The sequence below is a fragment of the Pan troglodytes genome, chromosome 1, assembly GCF_028858775.2.
Source record: "Pan troglodytes isolate AG18354 chromosome 1, NHGRI_mPanTro3-v2.0_pri, whole genome shotgun sequence".
Lineage (NCBI taxonomy): Eukaryota > Metazoa > Chordata > Mammalia > Primates > Hominidae > Pan > Pan troglodytes.
This window is the reverse complement of record NC_072398.2, coordinates 202,121,218-202,146,791: the sequence shown is the minus strand read 5'-3', so window position 1 is coordinate 202,146,791 and position 25,574 is coordinate 202,121,218. Positions and strand designations below refer to the sequence as shown.

At 48.6% G+C, this 25,574-nt stretch overlaps 1 protein-coding gene across 1 annotated transcript in view; it reads left to right on the top strand.

Annotated features, from left to right (window-relative positions):
• OPRD1 (opioid receptor delta 1) overlaps nucleotides 1–25,574 on the top strand; it is a 59,041-nt gene that overhangs the window by 22,387 nt on the left and 11,080 nt on the right. The window contains exon 2 of the mRNA XM_513259.8: nucleotides 24,369–24,718. Within this exon, the coding sequence (XP_513259.3) occupies nucleotides 24,369–24,718 (350 nt within the window). The remainder of the gene's footprint in view (nucleotides 1–24,368; nucleotides 24,719–25,574) is intronic.

The window sequence follows — 25,574 nt, the reverse complement described above, 5'->3', positions numbered from 1 at the left end:
CTCAGCCTGCTGAGTAGCTGGGACTACAGGTGTGTGCCACCATGCTGGGTAATTTTTAAATTTTTGATAAAGACAAGGTCTCCCTATGTTGCCCAGGCTGGTCTCGAACTCTTGAGCTCAAGTGATCCTCCCACCTCGGACTCCCAAGGTGCTGGGATTACAGGTGTGAGCCACTGTGCCCATTCAGGTACTTCTTAAATATCCAGATGGCACTTTGTTAACGAGATTTGGTCTGTAGAGTTGTTGGGATCTATAATAAAAATCCCCCAACTACGAGACAAGAGGGCAGTAAGATGTGCAGGAACCTCAGGCTGCTGTCTCCTTCAGAGAAACCCCTGACTTTTCAGCTTAGAAAGTCTTTCCTCCAGGGAGCCTTCTCTGATTGCTCCTCACCGCCCTTCCAGCCAACAGGTAACCCTCCTCTGTGTTCCCACAGTGTCCTGTGTGTCCCCCGCCATTGGAATAGGGACTATGCACTATTTCAGACACCTGTTTGCTCCCCTGTTCTGCTCTGCCCACCATGAGTGGGTGTGGGGTAGAGGGAGTATATCCTTTGTTCATAGCTGGAGCCCCAGCAGAGGGTCCAACACTCAGACAGCATGTCACTAGGTGTTTGTACAAAGGACATGTCCTATTTCCAGAGGTCCATGGTCTGATACGCCACATCCTTGTGGGAGTCTGCGTTCTTGGGCCCCCATTGTGCCTGCTGCCCCATCCCTGGTCCAGCCACCCCTAAGCCAGAAGCAGAGCCAGGGTGGTAGGGAGGAGCTGCTCTTCCCTGGCTGCCATGAGTGTGTTGTTCTTGAACTGAGCTGAACGAGGCATCTGTCCTGCTTCTTGTTGAGTGTGACCTGGCTGGCCTCCCTGCTCATGTTCAATTCTGGGGCCTGGATTTCTCTGTTCCAGCCTTTAATCTTCTCCTATGACATGCTCTCTGGGCTTCATTATAATTAACCACTTTCCTTCCTCAGGCTGTGCCAAAACTGAGACAGCTAATTAATTTCTGGCCACTTGCCACTCTCGTTAAGTGGTGGGCAGGGATGCAGCCTACAGCTCTTGCTGCCCAGCTGGGCTTGTTTTGCCAGTCGTGGAGGGCAACCACCCTTTGTCTGCAAATAGAGGGAGCCCCAGCTGGACCCCGGCTGACTGGCAGTAGCTTCATTGATGCTATTTGTTCCCCTACAGTGGGCAGAGCCTTTGTGATCACTGTGGTAGATGTGCCTTGGTTTCCTCATTTGTAAAATCAAGGGAATGAACTTGACCTGCAGCAGGGAGAAGATTGGGTGGTGGTTAGGAGTGCAGGTTCTGGAGTCCAAGGAACCTGAGACCCAAGCTAGGCCCTGCCATCCCTAGCTGTGGGCCTCTGGGTGAGTTACTTCATCCCTCTGAGCCTCAACATTCCCCACCTGTAAGATGGGGAGAGCAGTGCTCACCTCCTGTGGCGGTTGTGGGGATTCAGTGGGTTATGGAGCACATGACTGCCACTTAGGAGAGAGACTGGCACATAGCGCTCGTAAACGCTCTACCCAGACATCTCTCCTTCTAGGCTAACATTCTATATTCTTGATGGAAAAAAGGCCTTCTGTTGTGAGAGCTGGGGTGTGGAGCAATTTTAACAGACATTGCTTCTGTGTTTAGGCCATGCCTGGTGAGATGCTTAGCCCCTTCGTATTAGTTCCCTAGGGCTGCCATAGCAAATTGCCATAAACTGGGTGACTTAAAACATTAGACATTTCAGCCAGGCGCGGTGGCTCACGTCTGTAATCCCAGCACTTTGGGAGGCCAAGGCGGGTGGATCACGAGGTCAGGAGTTCAAGACCAACCTGGCCAATATGGTGATACCCCGTCTCCACTAAAAATACAAAAATTAGCCGGGCTTGGTGATGTGCGCCTGTAGTCCCAGCTACTCAGGAGGCTGAGGCAGAAGAGTAGCTTGAACCTGGGAGAGGTTGCAGTGAGCCGAGATCGCGCCACTGCACTCCAGCCTGGGCGACAGAGCGAGATTCCATCTCAAAAAAAAAAAAAAAAAAGGCTGGGCGCGGTGGCTCACGCCTGTAATCCCAGCACTTTGGGAGGCCGAGGTGGGCGGATCACAAGGTCAGGAGATCGAGACCATCTTGGCTAACACAGTGAAACCCCGTCTCTACTAAAAATACAAAAAATTAGCCGGGCGCGGTGGCTGGCGCCTGTAGTCCCAGCTACTCGGGAGGCTGAGGCAGGAGAATGGCGTGAACCTGGGAGGCGGAACTTGCAGTGAGCCAAGATTGTGCCACTGCAATCCGGCCTGGGCTAAAGAGCGGGACTCCGTCTCAAAAAAAAAAAAAAAAAAAAAATTAGACATTTCACAGTTCAGGAGGCTGGAAGTCTGAAATCAAGGTGTTGGCTGGGCTGTGCTCCCTCTGAAGGCTCCGTGGAAGAACGCCTGCTGGCCCGGCTTCGGTGGTTGCTGGCAATCCTTGGCATTCTAGCTACCTCACTCTAATTTTTTCCTGTTTTCACATGGCCATGTGTGTCACTGTGTCTTGTGTCCTTTGTTTGAAACAGGGCCTCTCTCTGTTGTCCAGGCTGGAGTGCAGTGGCATGAACACAACTCATGACTTCCTGGGCTCAAGCAATCCCAAGTAGCTGGGACTGGTGTGTGCCACCATGCCCAGCTATTTTTTATAGCAGCGGTCCCGAACCTTTTTGGCATCAGGGACCAATTTCGTGGAAGACAAGTTTTCCATCTATGGGGGCAGGGTGGGGGAACGGGGATAGTTTCAGGATGATTCAAGCTTATTACATTTATTGTGCACTTTATTTCTATTATTATTACTTCATAATATATAATGAAATAATTATACAACTCACCGTAAGGTAGAATCAGTGGGGCTCCTGAGCTTGTTTTCCTGCAACTAGATGGTCCCATCTAGGGGTGATGAGAGACAGTGACAGATCATCAGGCACTAGATTCTCATAAGGAGCTTGCAAACTAGATCCCTTGCATACGTAGTTCACAGTAGGGTTCACGCTCCTATGAGAATCTAATGCCATTGCTGATCTGACTGATCTGACAGGAGGCGGAGCTCAGGTGGTAATGCGAGCAATGGGGAGTGGCTATACACACAGATGAAGCTTCACTCGCCCACTGCTCACCTCCTTGCTCTGTGGGCTGGTTCCTGTAAAACAGGGTTGGGGACCAGGTGCAGTGGCTCACACCAGGAATCCCGGCACTTTGGGAGGCCGAGGCAGGCAGATCACGAGGTCAGGAGATCGAGACCAGCCTGGTTAACATCATGAAATCCTGTCTCTACTAAAAATACAAAAATTAGCTGGGCATGGTGGCGTACACCTGTAGTCCTAGCTACTCGGGAGGCTGAAGCAAGAGAATCACTTGAACCCAGGAGGCGGAGCTTGCAGTGAGCCAAGATTTTGCCACTGCACTCCAGCCTGGTGACAGAGTGAGATTCCGTCTCAAAAAAACAAAAAACAAAAAACCCCCCCAAAAATGGTTCGGGACCCCTCTCTTATGGAGAGTCTCACCGTATTGCCCAGGCTGGTCTTGAACTCCTGGACTCAAGTGATCCTCCTACCTCAGCCTTCCAAAGTGGGATTACAGGTGTGAGCCATGACACCCAACTCTCTCTTCATGTAAGGACACCAGTCATATAAGGACCCACCCTAATCTAGTATGACCTCATCTTAACTAATTACATCTGCAAAGTCCCTATTACCAAATAGTGTCACATTCTGATGTTCCTGGTGGACATGGATTTTGGGGCACACTATTGAATTCAGTATACCCTCCCAAGGCTTACTTTCCTCCTCTGTACACTGAGGATGGCAGCAATTTCATAGGGTTTTTGGAGTGATTAAATGAGATGATCTCTGTAAATGTCATAGTAGCATTCGATAGAATGTGTCAGTTGTGTAAGCACTGAGTCCACATAGCTGCTGAGATGGAGGTGGTGGTGAAATGATGATAGTGATTGAGATGGTTCCATTCATGGACCTACCCTACGCTGGTTAATCACTAGACACAGGGACCTAGAATGTAGACATCTGCTAAGAGCCAGGGCCTTGTCAGAAATTCTGAAGTCTTGGACAGGATTCTCCTTCCCCTTTAGCCTCAGCCACCTTGAACCTCACCTGAGACTTAGTTCCTAGGTCAGCTTGAAGCAGCAGAAGGAACTTGGTTTCCCAGAAGTCAGCAGAATAGATTTTCTGTGTGACCTTGCACAACTGTTTTCCCCTTTCCGGGCCTCAGTTTCCCCATCTGTAAAGTGGGAGAGGAGGTTTGAACCCATTGTTACCCATCAGAGCCTCTTCCAGCGCTGAAGTTCCAACACAGGGCTCTGTGTCTCACCCCCATGGTGGCAGGTTACCAAGAGCCAGCAGAGAAGTCAGGGGCCCTGGGACTCCAGGGGCAGCCTCAAAGGTACATTTTGGATCCATCTTGTTCACTTGAGCAAGAAGAGAAGCCACTATGATATGGGTGCACCAGGCAGAGTGCTAGGAACATGGCAGGCATTACCTCATTTGATATTCCCCACACCCTCGCGAGGCAGGAAAGATCATGATAACCAGTTCACAGAGGAGTAAACCGAGGCTCAGAGAAGTTAGAGCTCACCCAAGATCAATGCAATTAGTTAGGGACGGAGCTGGGGCTTCAGTAGCTGTGTCCAGTGTCAAAATCCATGCTTCTCCTTGGGCTGCCCTTTTTTTTGGTTGTAAGAGATGGGATCTAAAGCTGTGTCACCCAGGCTGAAGTGCAATGGCTATTCACAGGCACCATCGTGGCACACTACTGCCTTGAACTTCCGGGCTCAAGTGATCCTCCTGCCTCAGCCTCCCAGGAGCTGAGACTACCCATACTTTTATCAGATTAGTTCCCTGGGGCTGCCAAAATAAATTACTGCAGACTTGATGGCTTAAAACAGAAATGTATTCTCTCACAGTTCTGGAGGCCAGAAATCCAAAATCAAGGTGACAGCAGGGCTGTGCTTTCTCTGAAGCCTCTTGCGGAGAATCTTTCCTCGCTTCTTCCCATTTCTGGTGGCTCCAGGCTCTTCTTAGTTTGCAGCTGCATCGTCTAATTTCTGCTTCCCTCTTCACACGGCCCTCTCCTCTCCTCCCTGTGTGTCTCTTACAAGGACACTTGTTGCTGGAGTTAGGGTCCCCCTCAATGATCCAAGATGGGCTCGAGATCCTTAACTTAATTATGACTGCAAATGATTTTGCATTTATAGTGAGCAGCTGTTATTTCTGAGAGCTCGAACAGCATTTGGGAATAAAATTAATTCTAAATACTCCAGCAATCCACACTGGATTTGGTTGGAGACCAAATGAGCTTTGGTCTAGGCTGGAGCTGTTTGTTCAGTTTGGTTCCTGAGGTACCACAGGGTCAGTGCGACTGGGTGTAGACGTTCTCACCTTGTTGCTGTTGTTGTTACTGTTTTTGATTTTAGGTCTCTTGCCCCCACCTTGAACTCATGGGCTGTTGTGCATCAGTGGGAAAAAAACCCCTCAGTTTAGTTAACGACAAATTAGCTACCTTGGATAAATGATCAGAGTAAACATTTCCCCCACGACCAGCAGAGCTGAGTCACTTCAGACTTCAGGGCAAACAGGGTCAGGCCCAGGCATCCTTCAGGGCACCTGGGCTGGCCCAGGGTGAGCATAGGAGAAGGTAGGAAGGGAGGGAGGGAAGAAGGACGAAAGGAGACAGTGCAAGGGGAAGGGAGGATGAGGAAGAGAGATGCTCTGATTCGATCTCTTTGGTCTGTTGCTCATTACTGAGGATCAGGGCACCCTGACACCTGCACTCAGGGTTCCTCCAGTAAGCGCTGTGCCTCCTCTGAGCCTGGCCCTGTGCTGGGTGCTGGGTCCTGGGAGACAGCATGAAGGGGACACAGTTCCTGCCTGAGGGATGTCTCAGTCTAGTGTGGAAGACAGACACATGAACATTTATTCATTTCACAAATGTGTTTTGAGTACCTGCTTTGTGCTGGGTGCTGCTGTAGGTTCTAGGCTCTTTGTGATAGCCAAGACAGACGTGATCCCTGCCCTCTGGGAGCTTATATATATATGAGATAGAGTCTCGCTCTGTCCCTCAGGCTGGAGTGCAGTGGCATAATCATAGCTCACTGCAGCCTCTACTTCCTGCACTCAGGTGATCCTCCCACCTCAGCCTCCCGAGTAGCTGGGACTACAGGCATGAGCCACTACCTGGCAAAAAGAGTATGTGAAGGACACATAGAGTACTTTGGGTCCACAGGAGAGAAGCTAAAACTGAAGCCAAGAAGAAGGCACTGGGATTTCGGGGAAAAGCACTGGGTTTGACTCTCTGCTCAGCCTATTTGCCACTCTGCAGCCTGGGGCAAGTCCCACTGTCTGTAAATTGGGAATAATAAACACTGTCTGCCCCATAGTGAGGATTAAATAATGTAAAATACGGGGCCAGGCGCGGTGGCTCATGCTTGTAATCCCAGCACTTTAGGAGGCCAAAGTGGGTGGATCACTTGAGGTCAGGAGTTCAAGACCAGCCTGGCCAACATGGTGAAATCCCGGCTCCACTAAAAATACGAAAATTAGCCGGGCATAGTGGTGGGCAGCGGTAATCCCAGCTACTCGGGAGGCTGAGGCAGGAGAATCGCTTGAACCGGGAGACGGAGGTTGCAGTGAGCTGAGATCACACCACTGCACTCTAGCCTGGGAGACAGAATGAGACTCCGTCTCAAAAAAATAAAAAATAAAAATGAATAAATAAAGTAAAATGCTTATCCCAGTGACTGGAATATAGTAAGTGTCCAACAAATGTTTATTATCTGTTAAAAAACAAAACCAATTACGGGCTTAAGGAGCACATAAACCACACCTGAGAAAGACCTAGCACATAGTTATCCATGAATACTGGCTGCCGCCCCCTTGGGACCAGAGGTGTACATTTTGTTCTGAATTGACCTGTCCTCTTTGCTCCACTGGGCCCCACATTCGTGCCTGTGACATTGTTCTGATGTTTATAAGTCTGTCTCTCCCTGACCCCACCTGGGCTGTGAGCACATTGTCTCCAAATTCTTAAACCAGAGCCGGGTTGGGGAATGTGTGAGAAGCAGATGAATGCTACGGAGTGGGCCCATCCCCAGCCCAGCCCGGCCCCTTGCCATGGCGAAGGTTTCACGGGTGCAGGTGGCAAGGAGGCTGGGGGAAAGCGGACACAGACCCAAGTGGTTATGAGCTTAGGCTCTGGAAACCAGATAGATCTGCGCTTGTGTCCTGTCACCGCCACTTCTTAGCTGTGTGTTTTGGGTGAGCATCTAACTTAGCTCATTTGTAGGATGAGGCTGAGATGAAATCCTGCATTCACTGCTTTTGGCATAGTGCTTGGCGCATAAGAGAATATTGTTTAAAGGAAACAACTCGCTCAAAGCTGCTGGTCCTGTCCCATTGACACCTTGCACAAAGGAAGGAATGTATTGATCTTCTGGGCACTGGGCATTTATTTATTTATTTTTATTTTATTTATTTATTATTATTATTATTATTTTTGAGACAGAGTCTCGCTCTGTCACCCAGACTGGAGTGCAGTGGTGTGATCTCAGCTCACTGCAGCCTCCGCCTCCCGGGTTCAAGCGATTCTCTTGCCTCACCCTCCTGAGTAGCTGGGACTACAGGCATGCACCACCACACCTGGCTAATTTTTTTTTTTTTTTTTTGTATTTTTAGTGGAGATGGGCTTTCATTATGTTGGCCAGGCTGGTCTTGAACTCCTGGCCTCAAGTGATTCACCCACCTCAGCCTCCCAAAGTGCTGGGATTACAGGCATGAGTCATTGTGCCGGCCTTATTTTTATTTTTATTTTTATTTTTATTTTGAGACAGGGTTTCGCTCTGTTGCCCAGGCTGGAGTGCAGTGGCATGATCATGGCTCACTGCAGCCTCAACCTCCCAGACTCAAGCGATCCTCCCACCTCAACCTCCGAGGTAGCTGGGAGTATAGGCATGCGCCATCACGCCCAGCTAACTTTTGTATTTTTAGTAGAGACGGGGGTTCGCCATATTGCCCCAGCTGGTCTCCAACTCCTGAGCTCAAGCAATTCACCTGCCTTGGCACCCAAAATGCTGAGACCACAGGCATGAGCCACTGCACCCGGCCTGAGCACCGGGCATTTAGACGTCGGCCGCTCTGACCAACTGCTCTAGCTTTGCCTGGGGAGAACATTCTTACCAGGAGCTTACTTGTCAGTTGGCACTTGGGTATTCAGTTGAGAAGCCCAGCTCTCCAGAGGCCCAGGAACAAGTGTGGATTGAATGTGGCCTGGCTGTGCAGGGTACAACCAGTCTCCATCAAACTGAAAGAAAATTAATAGAGGTGGTGATGATCCTTCTGCAGTGGGGGCTTGTTTAACAGAGGAGTGTAGGGCTCCGAAAGGAACATGCATAGCCACTCAGTGCTTGGTGCTAAGGAAGCTTTGTGGATTTGGAATCAGAAAGAAAGCAAAGGGTTTCACAAAAGTATCTCACGGTCAACAGAGGTTCAGCCAGAGCTTTCCAGTCCCTACCCCCTGATTGGATCCAAAGGGTGATGATTAAACCCTAAAATAAAAAAGCAGGCCAGGTGTAGTGGCTCATACTTGTAATCCCAACATTTTGGGAGGCTGAAGTGGAGATCACTTGAGTCCAGGAGTTTGAGACCAGCCTGGACAACATAGCAAGATCCCATCTCTAAAAAAAAATAATTAAAAAAAATTAGTTTGGTGTGATGGCACGCACCTGTAGTCCTAGCTACTTGGAAAAAAAAAAAAAAAGAAGAAGAAGAAGAAAAAGAAAAATACCAGGTCGGGGAGTACCAAAAGGGCTGCAATTTTCAACTACACACTGGCCTGTATGCTGCACGCTTTCACACGTGCGGCTCCTGGAAAGCATCATTACACTGAAATTACCAACAAGGAAGCAGGTTCAGAAAGGTGAAGTGACTTGCTCAAGATCACTGAGCTATGTATGTTGGGGAGCCAAGATCTGAATGGCTCGAAAGGACCCCCTCACCCCACTCCCAAGCTTAGAAAATAAATACAGCGACAGCTCTTGATTACCCCCTTTTTTATTGTGATAAAATATATACAACATAAAAAATACCATTGTAACCATTTTTAAGGATGTAGTTCAGTGGCATTAAGTACATTCACACTGTTATGCAGCCATCACAACCGTTCGTCTCCAGAAATTTTTCATCTTCCCAAACTGAATCTCCATACCATTTAAGCAGTAACTGCCCATCCTCCCCTTGCCCTAGCCCCTCGTAACCCCAGGGCTTCTGCCTCTATGACTGCGACTACTCTAGGTGCCTCATGTAAGTGGAATCATTCAGTGTTTGTCTTTTTTGACTGGCAAATTTTATTTAGCACGATATCCTCAAGGTTCATCCTTGTTGTAGCAGGTGTCAGAATTTCCTTCTTCTTCTTTTTTTTGTCTTTTGAGACAGGGTCTTGCTCTGTCGCCCATGCTGGAGTGCAGTGGTGTGATCTCGGCTCACTGCAACCTCGACTTCGGGGTCAAGCAGTCATTCCACCTCAGCCTCCTGAGTAGCTGGGACTACAAACGTGCATCACCACGCCAAGCTAATTTTTGTATTTTTTGTAAAACTGGCTTTGCCACCAGGCTAGAAATTTCCTTCTTTTTTAAGGGTGAATAATATTCCATTGTATGTCTATACCACATTTTGTTTCTCCATCTATCAATGGATATATGGGTTGCTTTCACCTTTTAGCTATTGTGAAGAATACTGCTATGAACATGGGTATACACACAGCTCTTCAAAACCCTGCTTTTAATTCTTCTACCAGAAGAGGAACTGTTGGATTGATCATAAGAGGCAATTCTATTTTCAGATTTGTGAGGAATTACAGTTTTGTTTTCCGCAGTGGCTGCACCATTTTACATTTCCAACAACGGTACACGAGAGTTCCAGTTCCTTCAAATCCTTGCCAATACTTGATTTCTGTTTTTTTTTTCTCATTATCTTAATAGGTGTGAAGTGGTATCTCATTGTGGTTTTGATTTGCATTTCCCTAATGATAGTGATGTTGAGCATCTTTTCATGGGCTTGTTGGCCATTTGTATATCTTTTTTAGGGAAATATTCAAGACAGGGTCTCACTTTGTCGTTCAGGCTGGAGTGTAGTGGTGTAATCATGGCTCACTGCAGCCTCGACCTCCAGGACTCAAGCGATTCTCCCACCTCAGCCCTCCAAGTAGCTGGGACTACAGGCGCATGTCACCATGCCCAGCTAATTTTTGTATTTTTTGTAGAGATGGGGTTTTGCCATGTGGGCCAGGCTGGTCTCAAACTCTTGGACTCAAGTGATCCACCCACCTCAGCCTCCCAAAGTGCTAGGATTACAGATGTGAGCTACTGTCCTCAGCCCTTGTTCATTTTTTAATTAACTTATTTGATTTTGGTTGAGTTGTAGGAATTCTTTATATAGTCTGGATATTAACCCCTTATCAGATATGTGATTTGCAAATCTTTTCTCCCATTCCATGAGTGGCCTTTTCATTCTGTTGATAGTGTCATTTGTTTTTGTTTTTTTGAGGGGGTGACAGAGTCTCACTGTGTCACCCAGGCTGGAGTGCAGTGGCACAATCTCGGCTCACTGCAACCTCCACCTCCCAGGTTCAAGCGATTCTTGTACCTCAGTCTCCCGAGTAGCTGGGATTACAGGTGTGCACTACCACTCTCGGCTAATTTTTGTATTTTTTTGTAGAGATGGGGTTTCAGCATGTTGGAGAGACTGGTCTCAAACTCCTGACCTCAGGTGACCCACCTGCCTTGGCCTCCCAAAGTCCTGGGATGATAGTGTCATTTGAGGCACAAAAGTTTTAAATTTGATATAGTCAGCCGGGCATGGTGGCTCATGCCTGTAATCCCAGCACTTTCGGAGGCCAAGGCGGGCAGATCACAAGGTCAGGAGTTCAAGACCAGCCTTACCAATATGGTGAAACCCCATCTCTACTAAAAATACAAAAATTAGCTGGGGCCAGGCACGGTGGCTCACGCCTGCAATCCCAGCTCTTTGGGAGGCCGAGGTAGGCGGATCACTTGAGGTCAGGAGTTCGAGACTAGCCTGGCGAACATAGTGAAACCCTGTCTCTACTAAAAATACAAAAAAAAATTAGCCGGGCATGCTGGTGGGAGCCTATAATCCCAGGTGCTTGGGAGGCTGAGGCAGGAGAATTATGAGGCAGAGGTTGCAGTGAGCCGAGATTGCACCACTGCACTCCAGCCTGGGCGACAGAGTGAGACTCCATCTCAAAAAAAATTGATATAGTCCAACTTAATGTAGTTGTTGTTGTTGTTGTGGCCTAGGCTTTTGGTGTCATATCCAAGAAATATTGCCAAATCTAAGAAGAAATTTAAAAAAGAGGAAAAAAAGAAAAACAAACAAATAAACACAAGAAATCATTGCCAAATCTGGTGTCATGAAGCTTTCCCACTATATTTTCTTCTAGGAGTTTTATGGTTTTAGCTCTTACATCTTTGATCCATTTTGAGTTAATTTTTGTATATGGTGTAAGGGAAAGGCCCAACTTCATATCCACAACCTTTTGTAATAGAAAAAAAAATTAGAGAACAACAGTAGAGTTTTGGGAAATGGAGCCATAAACAATTTCTCTTTCTAGAAAATTGGGTCTCTTGCCCCCTCCTGCCTTGTGCTCCGTCTGGCTTCCACACAGTAGTCAGCATGATCTTTTAAGAAACTCACATAAATGAACCACATCACTTCCATGTTTAAAGTCTTCAATGGCTTCCTGTTACACTCAGAGTAAACCCAAACTTCTTGCCATAGCCCAAAGGCCCTGTGTGATTTGACTCCTGCAGATTTCCGCTGCCGCCTCTCCTGTTGCCTCCTTTCTGGCTCACTACACTGTCGTCACATGTGATTTCTGACCATTCCTGCAGCCCATCAGGCTCTTTCCTGCTACAGGGACTTTGTACATGCTGTTCCTTCTCTTTGGACCAACCTTCCTCCTTCACTTCACATGGCTAACTCTCATCCTTCCAACCTGGCAGAAATGTTGCTGTGTCTTAGATCAAAATATAGACTGGATGGCTTCAACAACAGAGATTTAGTTTCTCAGTTGGTAAGGACAGAAGCCCAAGATCAAGCTGCCACCACGGTCAGGTTCTGGTGAGGGCTGTCTTCCTGGCCTCTAGATGGCTGCCTCATCACTGCCCTCACATGGCAGAGAGAAAGAGAGAGAGAGCAAACTTGGGCAGATCACCTGAGGTCAGGAGCTGGAGACCAGCCTGGCCAACATAGTGAAACCCCATCTCTACTAAAAATACAAAAATTAGCTGGGCGTGGTGGTGGGCGCCTGTAATCCCAGCTACTAGGGAGGCTGAGGCACGAGAATCGCTTGAACCCAGGAGGTGGAGGTTGCAGTGAGCCGAGATTACAGCACTGCACTCCAGCCTGGGCGACAGAGCAAGACTCTGTCTCAAAAAAAGAAAAAAAAAAAAAAAAGAGAGAGAGAGAGCGAGCAAGCTCTCTGGGGCCTCTCTTGTAAGTGCAGTAATCCCACCATCCCAAAGGCCCCATTGTATTTATTCAGAGTTGTATCACATGGAGCCTGTTTGCATTTTCTTTCTTTCTTTCCTTTCTTTCTTTCTTTTTCTTTCTTTCTTCCTTCCTTCCTTTTCTTTCTTTCTCTTTCTCTCTTTCTTCCTTCCTTCCTTTCTTTACTTTCTTCCTTTCCCTTCCTTTCCTTTCCTGTCCCCTTTCCTGTCCCCTTTCCTTTCCCCTTTCCTTTCCCCTTTCCTGTCCCCTTTCCTTTCCCCTTTCCTTTCCGATGGAGTTTGGCTCTTGTGGCCCAGGCTGGAGTTCAGTGGCGCGATCTCAGCTCACTGCAACCTCTGCCTCCCGGGTTCAACCAATTCTCCTACTTCAGCCTCCTGAGTAGCTGGGATTACGGGTGCCCGCCACCATGCCCAGCTAATTTTTATATTTTTAATAGAGATGGGGTTTCGCCATGTTGGCCAGGCTGGTCTTAAACTCCTGACTTCAGGTGATCTGCCTGCCTTGGCCTCCCAAAGTGCTGGGATTACAGCCGTGAGCTACCGCGCCCAGCCGAGCCTGTTTGCATTTCTGACCTGAGGACACCTCAGAGGTGACAGGACCAGGGCAGAGGTCCAGCCCAAATTGACATGAGTGCACTTAAATGGAAGGGCCCAGGTATGAGTGCTGGAGAGCCAGATTCTTTGACGTTGTACATGTACCAGCTGAGGATCAAATGGCATGTGTTATTGGGAGAAGCAGTCTCTGTGGACATGGATACTGAAAGAATAATAAAGGCTGGGCACAATGGCTCAGGCCTGTAATCCCAGCACTTTGGGAGACTGAGGTGGGTGGATTGCTTGAGCCCAGGAGTTTGAGACCAGCCTGGACAACATGGTGAAACCCTGTCTCTACAAATAATTTAAAAATTAGCCAGGTGTGGTGGTGTGCACCTGTAAACCCAGCTACTTGGGAGACTGAGGTAGGATCGCTTGAGCCCAGAAGGCCAAAGCTACAGTGAGCTATGATTGCACCACTGCACTCCAGCATGGGCAACAGGGTGAGAACCTGCCTCAAAAATAAATAAATAAAAATAAATAAATAAAACCAGAAAATCAAGTGTTGTGTTGGGCTTAGGGCTCTCATATGTAAACTGCAGAATAAAGCCAAAAACAAAAAACAAAAAAAACCCAGTTATTGGAAAAAAAAATTGCCAGGCACGGTGGCTCACGCCTGTAATCCCAGCACTTTTGGGGGCCAAGGCAGGTGAATCATGAGGTCAGGAGTTCCAGACGAATCTGGCCAAGATGGTGAAACCCTGTTCCCTACTAAAAATACAAAAATTAGCCGGGCGGGATGGCGGGTACCTGTAATCCCAAGCTACTCAGGAGGCTGAGAAAGGAGAATCGCTTGAACCTGGGAGGCGGAGGTTGCAGTGAGCCGAGATCGCGCCACTGCACTCTAGCCTGGACAGAGCAAGACTCCGTCTAAAAAAAAAAATGACAGCAAGAGGAACCCCAATACCATCACGTTGGGAGTTAGGGCTTCAGTATATGAATTTGAGGGAACTGAATTCAGTTCATAGCACACCTCCTCAGAGAAGCCATTGTTGACCTTCTAATCTAAGCCAGGGTCCCTCCACATTCCCCAGCCTGTCATCCCCACTAGGCAGTGTCCATCAATATACTCCGTTCTTATCCTTCATGGCATCTTGGTAATAGCACGTAACTGTTCATTAATTAATGTAGCAGTTTGTTCAATGTCTGCCCCCTCCCTAAGGTCATAGATTTCAAGAGGCCAGACTGTTGCCATTACTCCTAGATCCCTTATTCAGTGCCTGGCACAGTTCAAGTGTCCACTTAATACCTGTTAGATGAGTGAACAAACCCCAGTTTATAGTAAGTTCACATTCTTTTTCACTGTGAGAGGTGGGGGAGGAAGGAAGGTAACAAGTACTGAGTGGTTACCAGATGTTGGCACTCAGACTGAGTTCAATACCAGCTCTGCCACTTACTGGTCATATGACCTTGGATAAATCACCTTACCTCTTGTGCCTCAGTTTACCTTCTCTAAGAGATGTCAATATATATTTGGACCACGAGAAGCAACTGGAAGAGAAATGACAGCAGGGGTGAGGTGTGGGACAGAAAACAGGGGCAAGAGGATGATTGTCTAGAGGGAGTACTGGGACTGTTAGGCACCCCCGTCTTTGTATCCTGCACAACCAGATGGCTACCCCTCCACTCTGCAAGAAGGCAAGGTTTTTTCTTTTCCTGGAGAAGTTAACATGGAGGAAGTCTGGACTCAGGGCCAGCAGACACAGAAAGGGTCAGGACAAGATACCAAAGGTAAATGGGGAGCGGGAGGCCAGGCACGGTGGCTCATGCCTGTAATCCCAGCACTTTGGGAGGCTGAGGTGGGAGGATCACTTGAGCCCAGGAGTTGGAGACCAGTCTGAGCAACATAGTGAGACCCTCATCTCTATTTTAATTTTTTTTTAATGGGGAGATAGAGGGACTCCCGGGCCCTTTCTCCAGCTCTGCCAACAGAATTCTGGCAGCCAGAGGTATGCAACCCGGGTGAGAGATGGGGAGATTATTTTCTGAAGGCCTGACGGCCAGAGAAAAGACCTACGGAAATTGATATTTACATGTCCCTCAGTGTAAAAGCCAGATCATCACTCAGTTCCCCTACAGTGAAGCCCACCAGTTGACAGAGCCCTCACACTGATACACATACACACACACACATGCACACACACACACGCACACACAGGGGCACACACACATGCATGCACACACGTGCACACGCACGGAGCTGCCAGTTATTTAGTGCTTCATTTAAAAATCAGCGTTTAATTATATTATATATCACCAGATACTTGAAGGAATTCTCCAGGATAAGAGAGGAAGGCTAAAGCAGATGAAGGAACAAAAATGTTTGAAGCAAGTAAAAGATGCAGAGAGCAGAAGAAAATACAAAACAAGGCTTCTTAGCATCCTCAGAGAGTTAAGAGAAGGTATCATGTCCCTGAAATAAGATACTATAATGCTATATGAAAAAGGAATAACAAGAGAAGAAGAAAGGGCACTGGAAAAATAAAACATGAGAGTCAAACTTTTTTTTTTTTTTGAGACGGAGTCTTGCTCTGTCACCCAGGCTGGAGTGCAGTGGCGTGATCTCGGCTCACTGCAAGCTCCGCCTCCCAGGTTCACGCCATTCTCCTGCCTCAGCCTCCAGAGTAACTGGGACTGCAGGTGCCCGCCACTACGTCCGGCTAATTTTTTTGTATTTTTAGTGGAGACAGGGTTTCACCATGTTAGTCAGGATGGTCTCAATCTTCTGACCTCGTGATCTGCCCACCTCGGCCTCCCAAAGTGCTGGGATTACAGGCTTGAGCCACGGCGCCCAGCTGAGAGTCAAACTTTTTAAAAAGACAGGGGCCAGGCATGATCTCTTGTGCCTGTAATCCTAGAACTTTGGGAGGCCAATGTGTAAGGAACACTTGAACCCGGGAGTTCGAGACCAGCCTAGGCAACATAGGGAGACTGCATCTCTACCAATTTTATTTTTTTGAGACGGAGTTTCACTCTTGTTGCCCAGGCTGGAGTGCAGTGGCGCAATCTCAGCCCACTGCAACCTCCACCTCCTGGGTTCAAGCGATTCTCCTGCCTCAGCCTCCAGAGTAGCTGGGATTACAGGCACGCTCCACCACGCCTGGCTAATTTTGTATTTTTAGTAGAGATGAGGTTTCTCCATGTTGGTCAGGCTGGTCTCCAACTCCTAACCTCAGGAGATCCACCCACCTCAGCCTCCCCAAGTGCTGGGATTACATGCGTGAGCCACTGTGCCCAACCTAAAAATTTTAATTAGCTAGGCATGATGGTGCACCTGCGACCCCAGCTACTCAGGAGTCTGAGGTGGGAGGATCGATTGAGCCTAGGAGGTTGAGGCTGCAGTGAGCTGTGATCACACGAGTGCACTCCAGCCTTGGTGACAGAGCAAGATCTGTCTCAAAATAATAATAATTAATAATAATAATAATAATAAAAGGTCAATGGAAGAATCGAGAGATAACAAAAAGGAAATTTCCCAGAGGATATAACAAAAGAGGATGTGAGGAAATTAGAGGATCTATCCAGGAGGCCCAATATCTGACTAAGGGATTTTCCAGGGATCCCAGAGAAGGCAAAGGGGAGGAAATGGTATGAGAACGTTTTATACTGAAGGACGTGAATCTTCACACACACACGGAGCTGCCAGTTCACCTAGGAGAGATGGGGAAGGAAGGAAGGTAACAAGTACTGAGTGGTTACCCTTAGAGAGCCCAAAAGAAATGAAAAAGAGCCACTTGAAAGCACACCGTCACAAAGTGTCAGACTACCAGGGATAAAGAGAGGAACCTACAAGTTATGCAGGTAGAGAGGACAGATCACATACAAAACATCAGGAATCAGAATGGTTTTAGATGCTTCAGTGGCAACACTGGAGGCTGGACGATGAGGGAGCCATGCCTTCAAAATTCTGATGGAAAATTACTTCCAACCTACCATTTCATGTCCAGTCAAAGAAATCAGAAATTAGGATAGAATAACGACATTTTCAGACAAGCAAAGGTGTAAAAATTCTACCTCCTATGTGCCCTGTCTCAGGAAGTGATTAGAGGATGCCTTCCACCAAAATGAAGGCATAGATCAAGACAGAGGAAGACTTGCAAGCCAAGAAACGGGTGCTCTAGCCGAGGAGGACAGGTGCGCAGCTAGTGTAGAATAGAAAGCAAACAGTGCAGATGGAAAGTGGGGAGGAGGCCGGGCACCGTGGCTCACGCCTGTAATCCCAGCACTTTGGGAGGCCGAGGCGGGCGGATCACCTGAGGTTGGGAGTTCGAGACCAGCCTGACCAACATGAAGCAACCCCGTCTCTACTAAAAATACAAAATTAGCCGGGCGTGGTGGCTCATGCCTGTAATCCCAGCTACTCGGGAGGCTGAGGCGGGAAAATTGCTTGAACCGGGGAGGCGGAGGTTGCGCCATTGCACTCCAACCTGGGCAACGAGAGAGAAACTCCGTCTCAAAAAAAAAAAAGAAAAAAAAAAGAAGCCGGGCGTGGTGGCTCATGCCTGTAATCCCAGCACTTTGGGAGGCTGAGGTGGGCGGATCATGAGGTCAGGAGATGGAGACCATCCTGGCTAACACAGTGAAACCCCATCTCTACTAAAAATACAAAAAATTAGCCAGGCGTGGTGGCGGGTGCCTGTAGTCCCAGCTACTTGGGAGGCTGAGGCAGGAGAATGGCGTGAACCCGGGAGGCGGAGCTTGGAGTGAGCCGAGATCACGCAACTGCACTCCAGCCTGGGCAACAGAGCAAACTCCATCTTAAAAAAAAAAAAAAAAAAAAAAGAAAGAAAGAAAGAAAGAAAAGAAAGTGGGGAGGAAAGGTCCAGGACATAGCTCATAGCTCACTAGGAAAACAAAAAGAACTGGTAGATTATGCAATTGGATGGAAGAGGCATCTTATAGGTCTTTTGGAGTGTTTGAGGAGATTTAGCAATATGTACACAGAACTAAGCAAGTGGAGAAAATTGGCGCAATTATTACCTCTGGGAAACTTAAATGCCTGCACTAAAAAATGTAATTATAGTATGTTCTTTGGCTTAGCAGTGGACAATATCTACACAGTCGTAAGAATGTAAACCCTAAATGTTGAGTTAGCTAAAAATGGTGATAAAACTATATTGGAGCCAGACATGGTGGTGAGCACCTGTAGTCCCAGCCACTCAGGAGTCTGAGGCCAGAGAATCGTTTGAGCCCAGGAGATGGAGGCTGTAGTGCAGTATGGTTGCACCTGTGAATAGCCATTGCACTCCAGCCTGGACAACATAGCACGACTCCATTCTTAGGATTTTCTTTCTTTCTTTTTCTTTTTTTTTTTTGAGATGGAGTTTTGCTTTTATTGCCCAGGCTGGAGTGCAATGGGATGGTCTTGGCTCACTACAACCTCTGCCTTCCTGGGTGTAAGCAATCCTCCTGCCTCGGCCTCCCAAGTTTTATAGGTCTTTTACAGGTGCCCGCCACCACACCCAGCTAATTTTTTGTATTTTTAATAGAGAAGAGGTTTCACTATGTTGGCCAGTCTAGTCTCAAACTCCTGGCCTCAGGTGATCTACCCGCCTTGGCCTCCCAAAGTGCTGGGATTACAGACGTGAGCCACCGCGCCCAGCCAAGACCCCGTCTCTTAGAAACAAACAAATAAACAACTATGTTGGGAGGATGGAGAGAGGAACAATTGAGTGATGTGATGAGTTAGCCCTCATCTACTGTAATAGGGCATTGTGAGGAACGTTACTAGTGTTCACTAATATCGGCTTCTCCCTGCTTTGGGTCACATAGAAGACTATTTCTCAACCCCTTACAGTTGGGCATGGCCACATGACTACTTTTGGCCAGTCAGCTTCAGGTGGAAGTGATGTGTCGCCACCGGACTAAAGCTTAGATGATCCTGCAGCTGCCTCTTCTCCCTCTCTGGTGAGCAAGGGGGCCTTGGGTTAAGATAGCAGGGCCACAGCAGTAAAGCAGCCTGGAATGGCCTCTTGGAATTTAGATTGTCCTGGAAACACTGAATGGACTCTGTGAGAGAGAAACCTTTCATTTGTTAAACCACTGGGATTTGGGTATTTAGGCATAGCCTTGCTTAACCAAATCCACGCTTCAACAAGTACTGTCTAAAATGGATGAATCAAGAAATAGCCACGTAAGCATATTATTTAGAATTGTGGAGATAATCACTATAAGAATAGCTAAAAACATTCAAAGTGGTTGCCTCTGGGGAACAGGACAGAGGAATAAGAGAGCAAGGATGGGTAGAGGGGCAGCTGTTCTCATTATTGTCCTGTATGACATTTTACACTATGTAATTGTGTTACATTGGCAGAAATAAAATTTTCTTTTTTTTTTTTTGAGATGGGGTTTCACCCAGTCGCCCAGGCTGGAGTGCAGTGGTGCAATCTCACTGCAGCCTCTGCCTCCCGGGTTCAGGTGATTCTCCTGCCTTAGCCTCCTGAGTAGCTGGGATTACGGTGCTCACCATCACGCCTGGCTAATTTTTGTATTTTTTGTAGAGATAGGGCTTTTCCATGTTGTCCAGGCTGGTCTTCAACTCCTGAGCTCAAACGATCTGCCTGCCTCGGCCTCTCAAAGTGCTGGGATTACAGGCATGAGCCACCACATCTGGCCAGAAATAAAATTTTCTAAAAAGCTATATACATATATGTAATTTGGAAGGATCCTCACCAAGTCATGATAGTGGCTGTCTCTCGGGAGAGAGGGCATGCTACACAGAACATGTGAGGAACTACAGATGTGGCCAGACCCGGGATGGCACTGTGGGAAAGGAGGCTACCCAGATGGAAAGCCAGTTTAGGGAGCTGTTTGTTTTTAGACATGGGGTGTTGCTCTGTTCCCCAGACTGGAGTGCAGTAGCATTATCAGAGCTCACTGCAGCCTCCAACTCCCAGGATCAAGTGATCCTCCTTCCTCTGCCTCCTGAGTAGCTGGGTCTATAGGCACACTCCACCATGCCCAGCTAATTTTTTTTTTTTTTTTTTGAGACAGTGTCTTGCTGTGTTGCCCAGGCTGGTCTCAGACTCCTGGGCTCAAGCAGTCCTCGACCTCAGCCTCCCAAAGTGTTAGGATTACAAGTGTGAGCCACCATACCTGGCCAAATCTGCCTTTTAGAGTGAGCCGCCAACTTACATGGGTGATGAATTGTGGGAGAGGGAGGCTGCTGCAGTGTCCCCGTGCGAGCTGGTGAGGTTGGACTAAGACATCCACATCACAGATGTCTCTTGTGAGCCTGCTTTTTTTTTTTTTTTTTGAGACAGAGTCTCACCCTGTCACCCAGGCTGGGGTGCAGTGGCATGATCTAGGCTCACTGCAACCTCCACCTCCTGGGTGCAAGCAATTCTTCTGTCTCAGCCTCCTAAGTAGCTGGGATTACAGGAGCATGCCACTACGCCTGGCTAATTTTTATATTTTTAGTAGAGACGGGGTTTCACCGTGTTAGTCAGGCTGGTCTCGAACTCCTGACCTCGTGATCCGCCCACCTCAGCCTCCCAAAGTGCTGGAATTACAGGCATGAGCCACTGCGCCTGGCTGAGAGCCTGCTTTTTTGCCGGGCACTGCTGGTAGGCCCAAGGGTACAGCAGGGAACAAAATGGACGAAGTCTTCTGGCTTCAGGGAACTTACACGGGCGAGAGACCCAAGTGGGCAGAAAAGAAGATGAATGTAAGTCAGGAAGTGTTTTGTGCTGTAATGAAAAATGAAGCCGCTGAAGGAGCTAGAGAGAGTTGGTGGGGAGGATGGTACTTTAGATAGAGTGGTCAGGGAGGGCCTCCCTGAGGAGGTGACATTTGAATAGAGTCCTGAATTAAGTGATGGAGCAAGCCATGCAAAATATGGGGGGACCGGGGTTCCAGGCAGAGGCAAGAGCAAGTCCAGAGGCCCCGAAGTGGGGAGGTGGGAGCGGGCTTGACGTGTCCAGGGAACATCAAAGAGGCCAGTGTGTGGCAGGGGCACATCGGTGGAGGGGAACATGCTGGGAACTGAGATCCCAAAGGTAGTCGGGGCAGCTTGCAGAACAGAGAGAATTTTGGGAAGTCGCTGGGGGATTGAGAGCAGGGGAGTGGCATGATTTGTCTTGGGGCTGGAGAAGGGAGTCTAAGGTGGCCAGAAGGACGGGGCGTGGCTGTGGGTGGAGGGGAGAGAGGGGGGCCGTGAGGGGAGGAGCCCGGGGCCCTACCTGGCGGGCAATCAGCGCTGGGCCGCTCAGCCCGCTTGGACCAACTACGGCAGCTTCATCACCCACTTCCCAGCATCCCAGCCCCCTCTGGGAATGGAAGGATCCTTCACAAATCAAAATAGCAGGCAAAGAACAGCCTCTAATTGTTCTGCGTAAGAGCAGAGAAATTAGACGAGTCAGCTGTGGGGTTGAGACCGCCTCCCACACAGCTGTGATCCCACACCCCACTGAAGACACTTCCTGAGACTTGCAATTCTGCTGTATCTGAGCAAAACTTTTTCCTTCTCCAGCCCCAGAGCAAATGACAGCTATTTGGGAGGGAGTAGGACAGATGCTGCCCTGGAGGACAATGAGTGAGTCAATTTCTTTTCAACCAAAAATACCAGTCACTTCATGCAGGAACAGCCTTAGCTGATGCGAGTTTATTCCGTCATTCAAAAACACTGAGTGCCTCATCCTAGGTGTCCAGGGCTGGGCATGGGATCAGAGCGATTCTAAAGGAATGGAGGCATACAGTATGGGGCCACCCTTGGGGTGGTGGAAAGAGGGAGCGTGGGAGTCAGGAGGTCTCAGTTCTCGCCTTGGCTCCGCCACTGTTGCTGTGTGACCTTGGGTGAGTCCTGCTGCCTCTCTGGGCTTCAATCTCCCTGTCTCTCCCAAATGGAGGCTTTAGGCTACATAGTAATTCTCAAACTTTTGAGTTCATAAGAATCACTTGGGGTGAGGAGGTGCTTCTTAAAGATGAAGATTCTCAGGCCCCAGTTCCAGAGATAAAGATTGCTCAGATCTGAGGTGCAGTTCAGGACCCTGCATTTCTTCCAGGCTCTTCCGGTAATTCTGAAGCGATCCCTCAGGCCACGCTTTAATAAAATCACTTCCCCTCAATGTGTCTCTCTTCCTGCTCTGGAATTCGAGGAGTCACTCATGTAACCCTCCTCTGGGTATCTCAGATCACTCCAGAGGCATGAGAGTAGCGTCATATAGCCCTGTCTCGGGGTGCCCGTGTGTTGCTGTGGTGGTGACACTGCATTTGGGAAGGTCTGGCTCAGTGTATGCAGTCTCCCCCAGGCTACCTGTTGCCCTGCCCAGGCCCTGGTGCAGAAGGGGCCATGGCTGTAAACTGGCCAAACAAGGGGCCAACTGTAATGTAGATAGCTGTGCAGGGCAGAGAGCATGGAGGGATGCTGGGAGTGCTGGGTGCAGAGTTTGGCTGTAGACATCTGGCCTGGACCCCTGGGCTCATGCCTTGGGTTGGATGTGTGACCCTGTCACCTGCTCCGCTTGCCCACACCACTGTGGATGGGAAGAGGGATGCACTGTGGCTTCTGCAGAGAGGTGAGTCCAGTTGCATGGGGATGAAGAGGCCTGGATGGAGCCACAGGAAGGACTGGGGGCTCTGGTCTACCACCGAGGACACCCAGGGGGTCTCAGACCCCAGCCAATCTACTAGGCAGTGTCCCTTCCTCAGAGTTGACCAATCATACTCCCCAAAGGCCAGGTCAGTGCCAGGAGCTAGAGAATCAAGTCACTCTGGTCTAGCCCCCAGCTCCATTCTTCACCTGTGAAGAAAAAGAACAGCGGTTGTGTCCAGAGTGCTCTCCATGCATCAGGCTTGGAGCTAAGTGCTGTGTTAGCTTATTAAATTTTCACAGCCATCCTAAGAGGTTGCTACAAACATCACCCCTCTTTTTACAGTTATGGATGCAGAGCCTTAGAGAGTTCAAGTTTCTAACTCAGAGTCACTCAGCTAATATAATAAGTAGTAGAGGCAGGATTAGAACCCAGATTTGCTTTCTGCTGGAGCCCAGTTTTATTTTTAAACATATTGCTTAGTACCTTTCAGAAGATAAGTATTTTTCTTTTTCTTTTCTTTTATTTACTTATTTATTTTTGAGACAGTGTCTTGCTCTGTCAACCACTCCGGAGTACAGTGGTACGATCTTGGCTTGCTGCAACCTCTGCCTCCTGGGCTCAAGCGACCCTCCCACCTCAGTCTCCTGAGTGATGGGACTATAGGCACTCACCACCATGCCTGGCTAATTTTTGTATTATTATTATTATTGTTATTTGTAGAGATGGGGTTTCACTGTGTCGCCCAGGGTGGTTTTGAACTAGGCTCAAGCAATCCACCTGCCCTGCCTTGGCCTCCCAAAGTGCTGGGATTACAGGCATGAGCCACTGCACCTGGCTTAGGATTTTCCTTTTTTTTTTTTGAGACGGAGTCTTGGTCTGTCACCCAGGCTGGAGTGCAATGGCACTATCTCGGCTCACTGCAACCTCTACCTCCCGGGTTCAAGCGGTTCTCTTGCCTCAGCCTCTCGAGTAGCTGGGACAACAGGCGTGCACCACTACGCCCAGATAATTTTTGTATTTTTTGTAGAGACAGGGTTTCACCGTGTTGGTTGGTCAGGATGGTCTCAATCTCTGGACCTCGTGATCCGCCCACCTCGGCCTCCCAAAGTGCCGGGATTACAGGTGTGAGCCACCACGCCCGGCCTAGGATTTTTCTTAAAACACCTTCTGCCAAAGTTATTCACAACCAGAGAAATCCTTTTGCTTCTGTTGTCGGGGAAAGGAGCGATGCCAAATCAGATAGTGCAGGGTTCTAGTCCCACCTTTGCCCCGACCCCCTTTTTTTTTTTTTTTTTTGAGACAGAGCTTCGCTTTTATCGCTCAGGCTGGAGTGCAATGGCACAATCTCGGCTCACTGCAACCTCTGCCTCCCAGGTTCAAGCAATTTTCCTGCCTCAGCCTCCCAAGTAGCTGGAATTACAGGCACCCACCACCACACCCAGCTAATTTTTGTATTTTTAGTAGAGATGGGGTTTCGTCTTGTTAGCCAGGATGGTCTTGAACTCTTGACCTCAGGTGATCCACCCGCCTTGGCCTCCAAAAGTGCTGGGATTACAGGTGTGAGGCACCGTGCCTAGCCTCCCCTGACCTTTTGCATGACCTTGGGAAAGCTACTTCCTTTCCTTGAGTTTCATGTGAAACTGAAATCTGTGAAATGGGATTAATTACACAGGCATTTCTTTCTAAGGTACACTAAGATGAAGACGGCCACCAACATCTACATCTTCAACCTGGCCTTAGCTGATGCGCTGGCCACCAGCACGCTGCCTTTCCAGAGTGCCAAGTACCTGATGGAGACGTGGCCCTTTGGTGAGCTGCTCTGCAAGGCTGTGCTCTCCATCGACTACTACAATATGTTCACCAGCATCTTCACGCTCACCATGATGAGTGTTGACCGCTACATCGCTGTCTGCCACCCTGTCAAGGCCCTGGACTTCCGCACGCCTGCCAAGGCCAAGCTGATCAACATCTGTATCTGGGTCCTGGCCTCAGGCGTTGGCGTGCCCATCATGGTCATGGCTGTGACCCGTCCCCGGGGTGAGTGAGTGAGTGCACCGTGGCACAGGCCACTGACCACAGGAGGCAGTACATGGGCCTTTGTGGGCTTGCAGGGCACTTACCAGGGTGAGTGTAGGTGGCTCATCAGCAGAGGTTGGATTCTGATCAAAATCAATGATGGTGTGGTGGCTGGCCAGTGGGAGTGTAGAGGAAGGTCAACCAATGGGAATGGGAATAGCTGGCCAGGGGGGCATGCGGATGGTTGACTATTGTGAAGATGAATGACTGATCAGTGGTCATATGGGTTGCTGGCCAAAGGGAATGTATGAATTTATGAAGGGGATTATGGATGGCTGGTTATGTACATGTAGGTGGCTGGCCAGGGATGTGTGGATGTATAGAGAGATGTATGGATGTCCAGTGAGGTGAGGGTGTCACTGACCAGTGAGCAGTGGAGGCTGCAAGATCTGTGGTCCCATTTTAAACTCCCTTTCATCCTAATTTGAAAACCACTGGCCTGGATGACCAAAGCAAAGCCTAGAGAATAGCCTGCAGGGAATGACAAATAGGAGCTAAAATGGTAATTATAGTAACTGCCTGTATCAGGGGAGCTGCAATAACATTCTCCAAAGCTCAGGGGCTTAACACAGTAGAGGTTTCTCTCTCACTCCCATCACAATCCAGTGTGAGTAGGAGGAGCACAGTCATTCAGGGACCCAGCCTCCTGTTGATGGTTTCTGAATCTTCTACTGTTGGCATCTGGCCGGCAGATGAATATGGAGAGGGAGCGGGGAGAAAGCACAGCCACTTTAAATGTTGGTTGGGTGCAGTGGCTCACGCCTGTAATCCCAGCATTTTGGGAGGCCAAGGCGGGTGAATCACTTGAGGTCAGGAG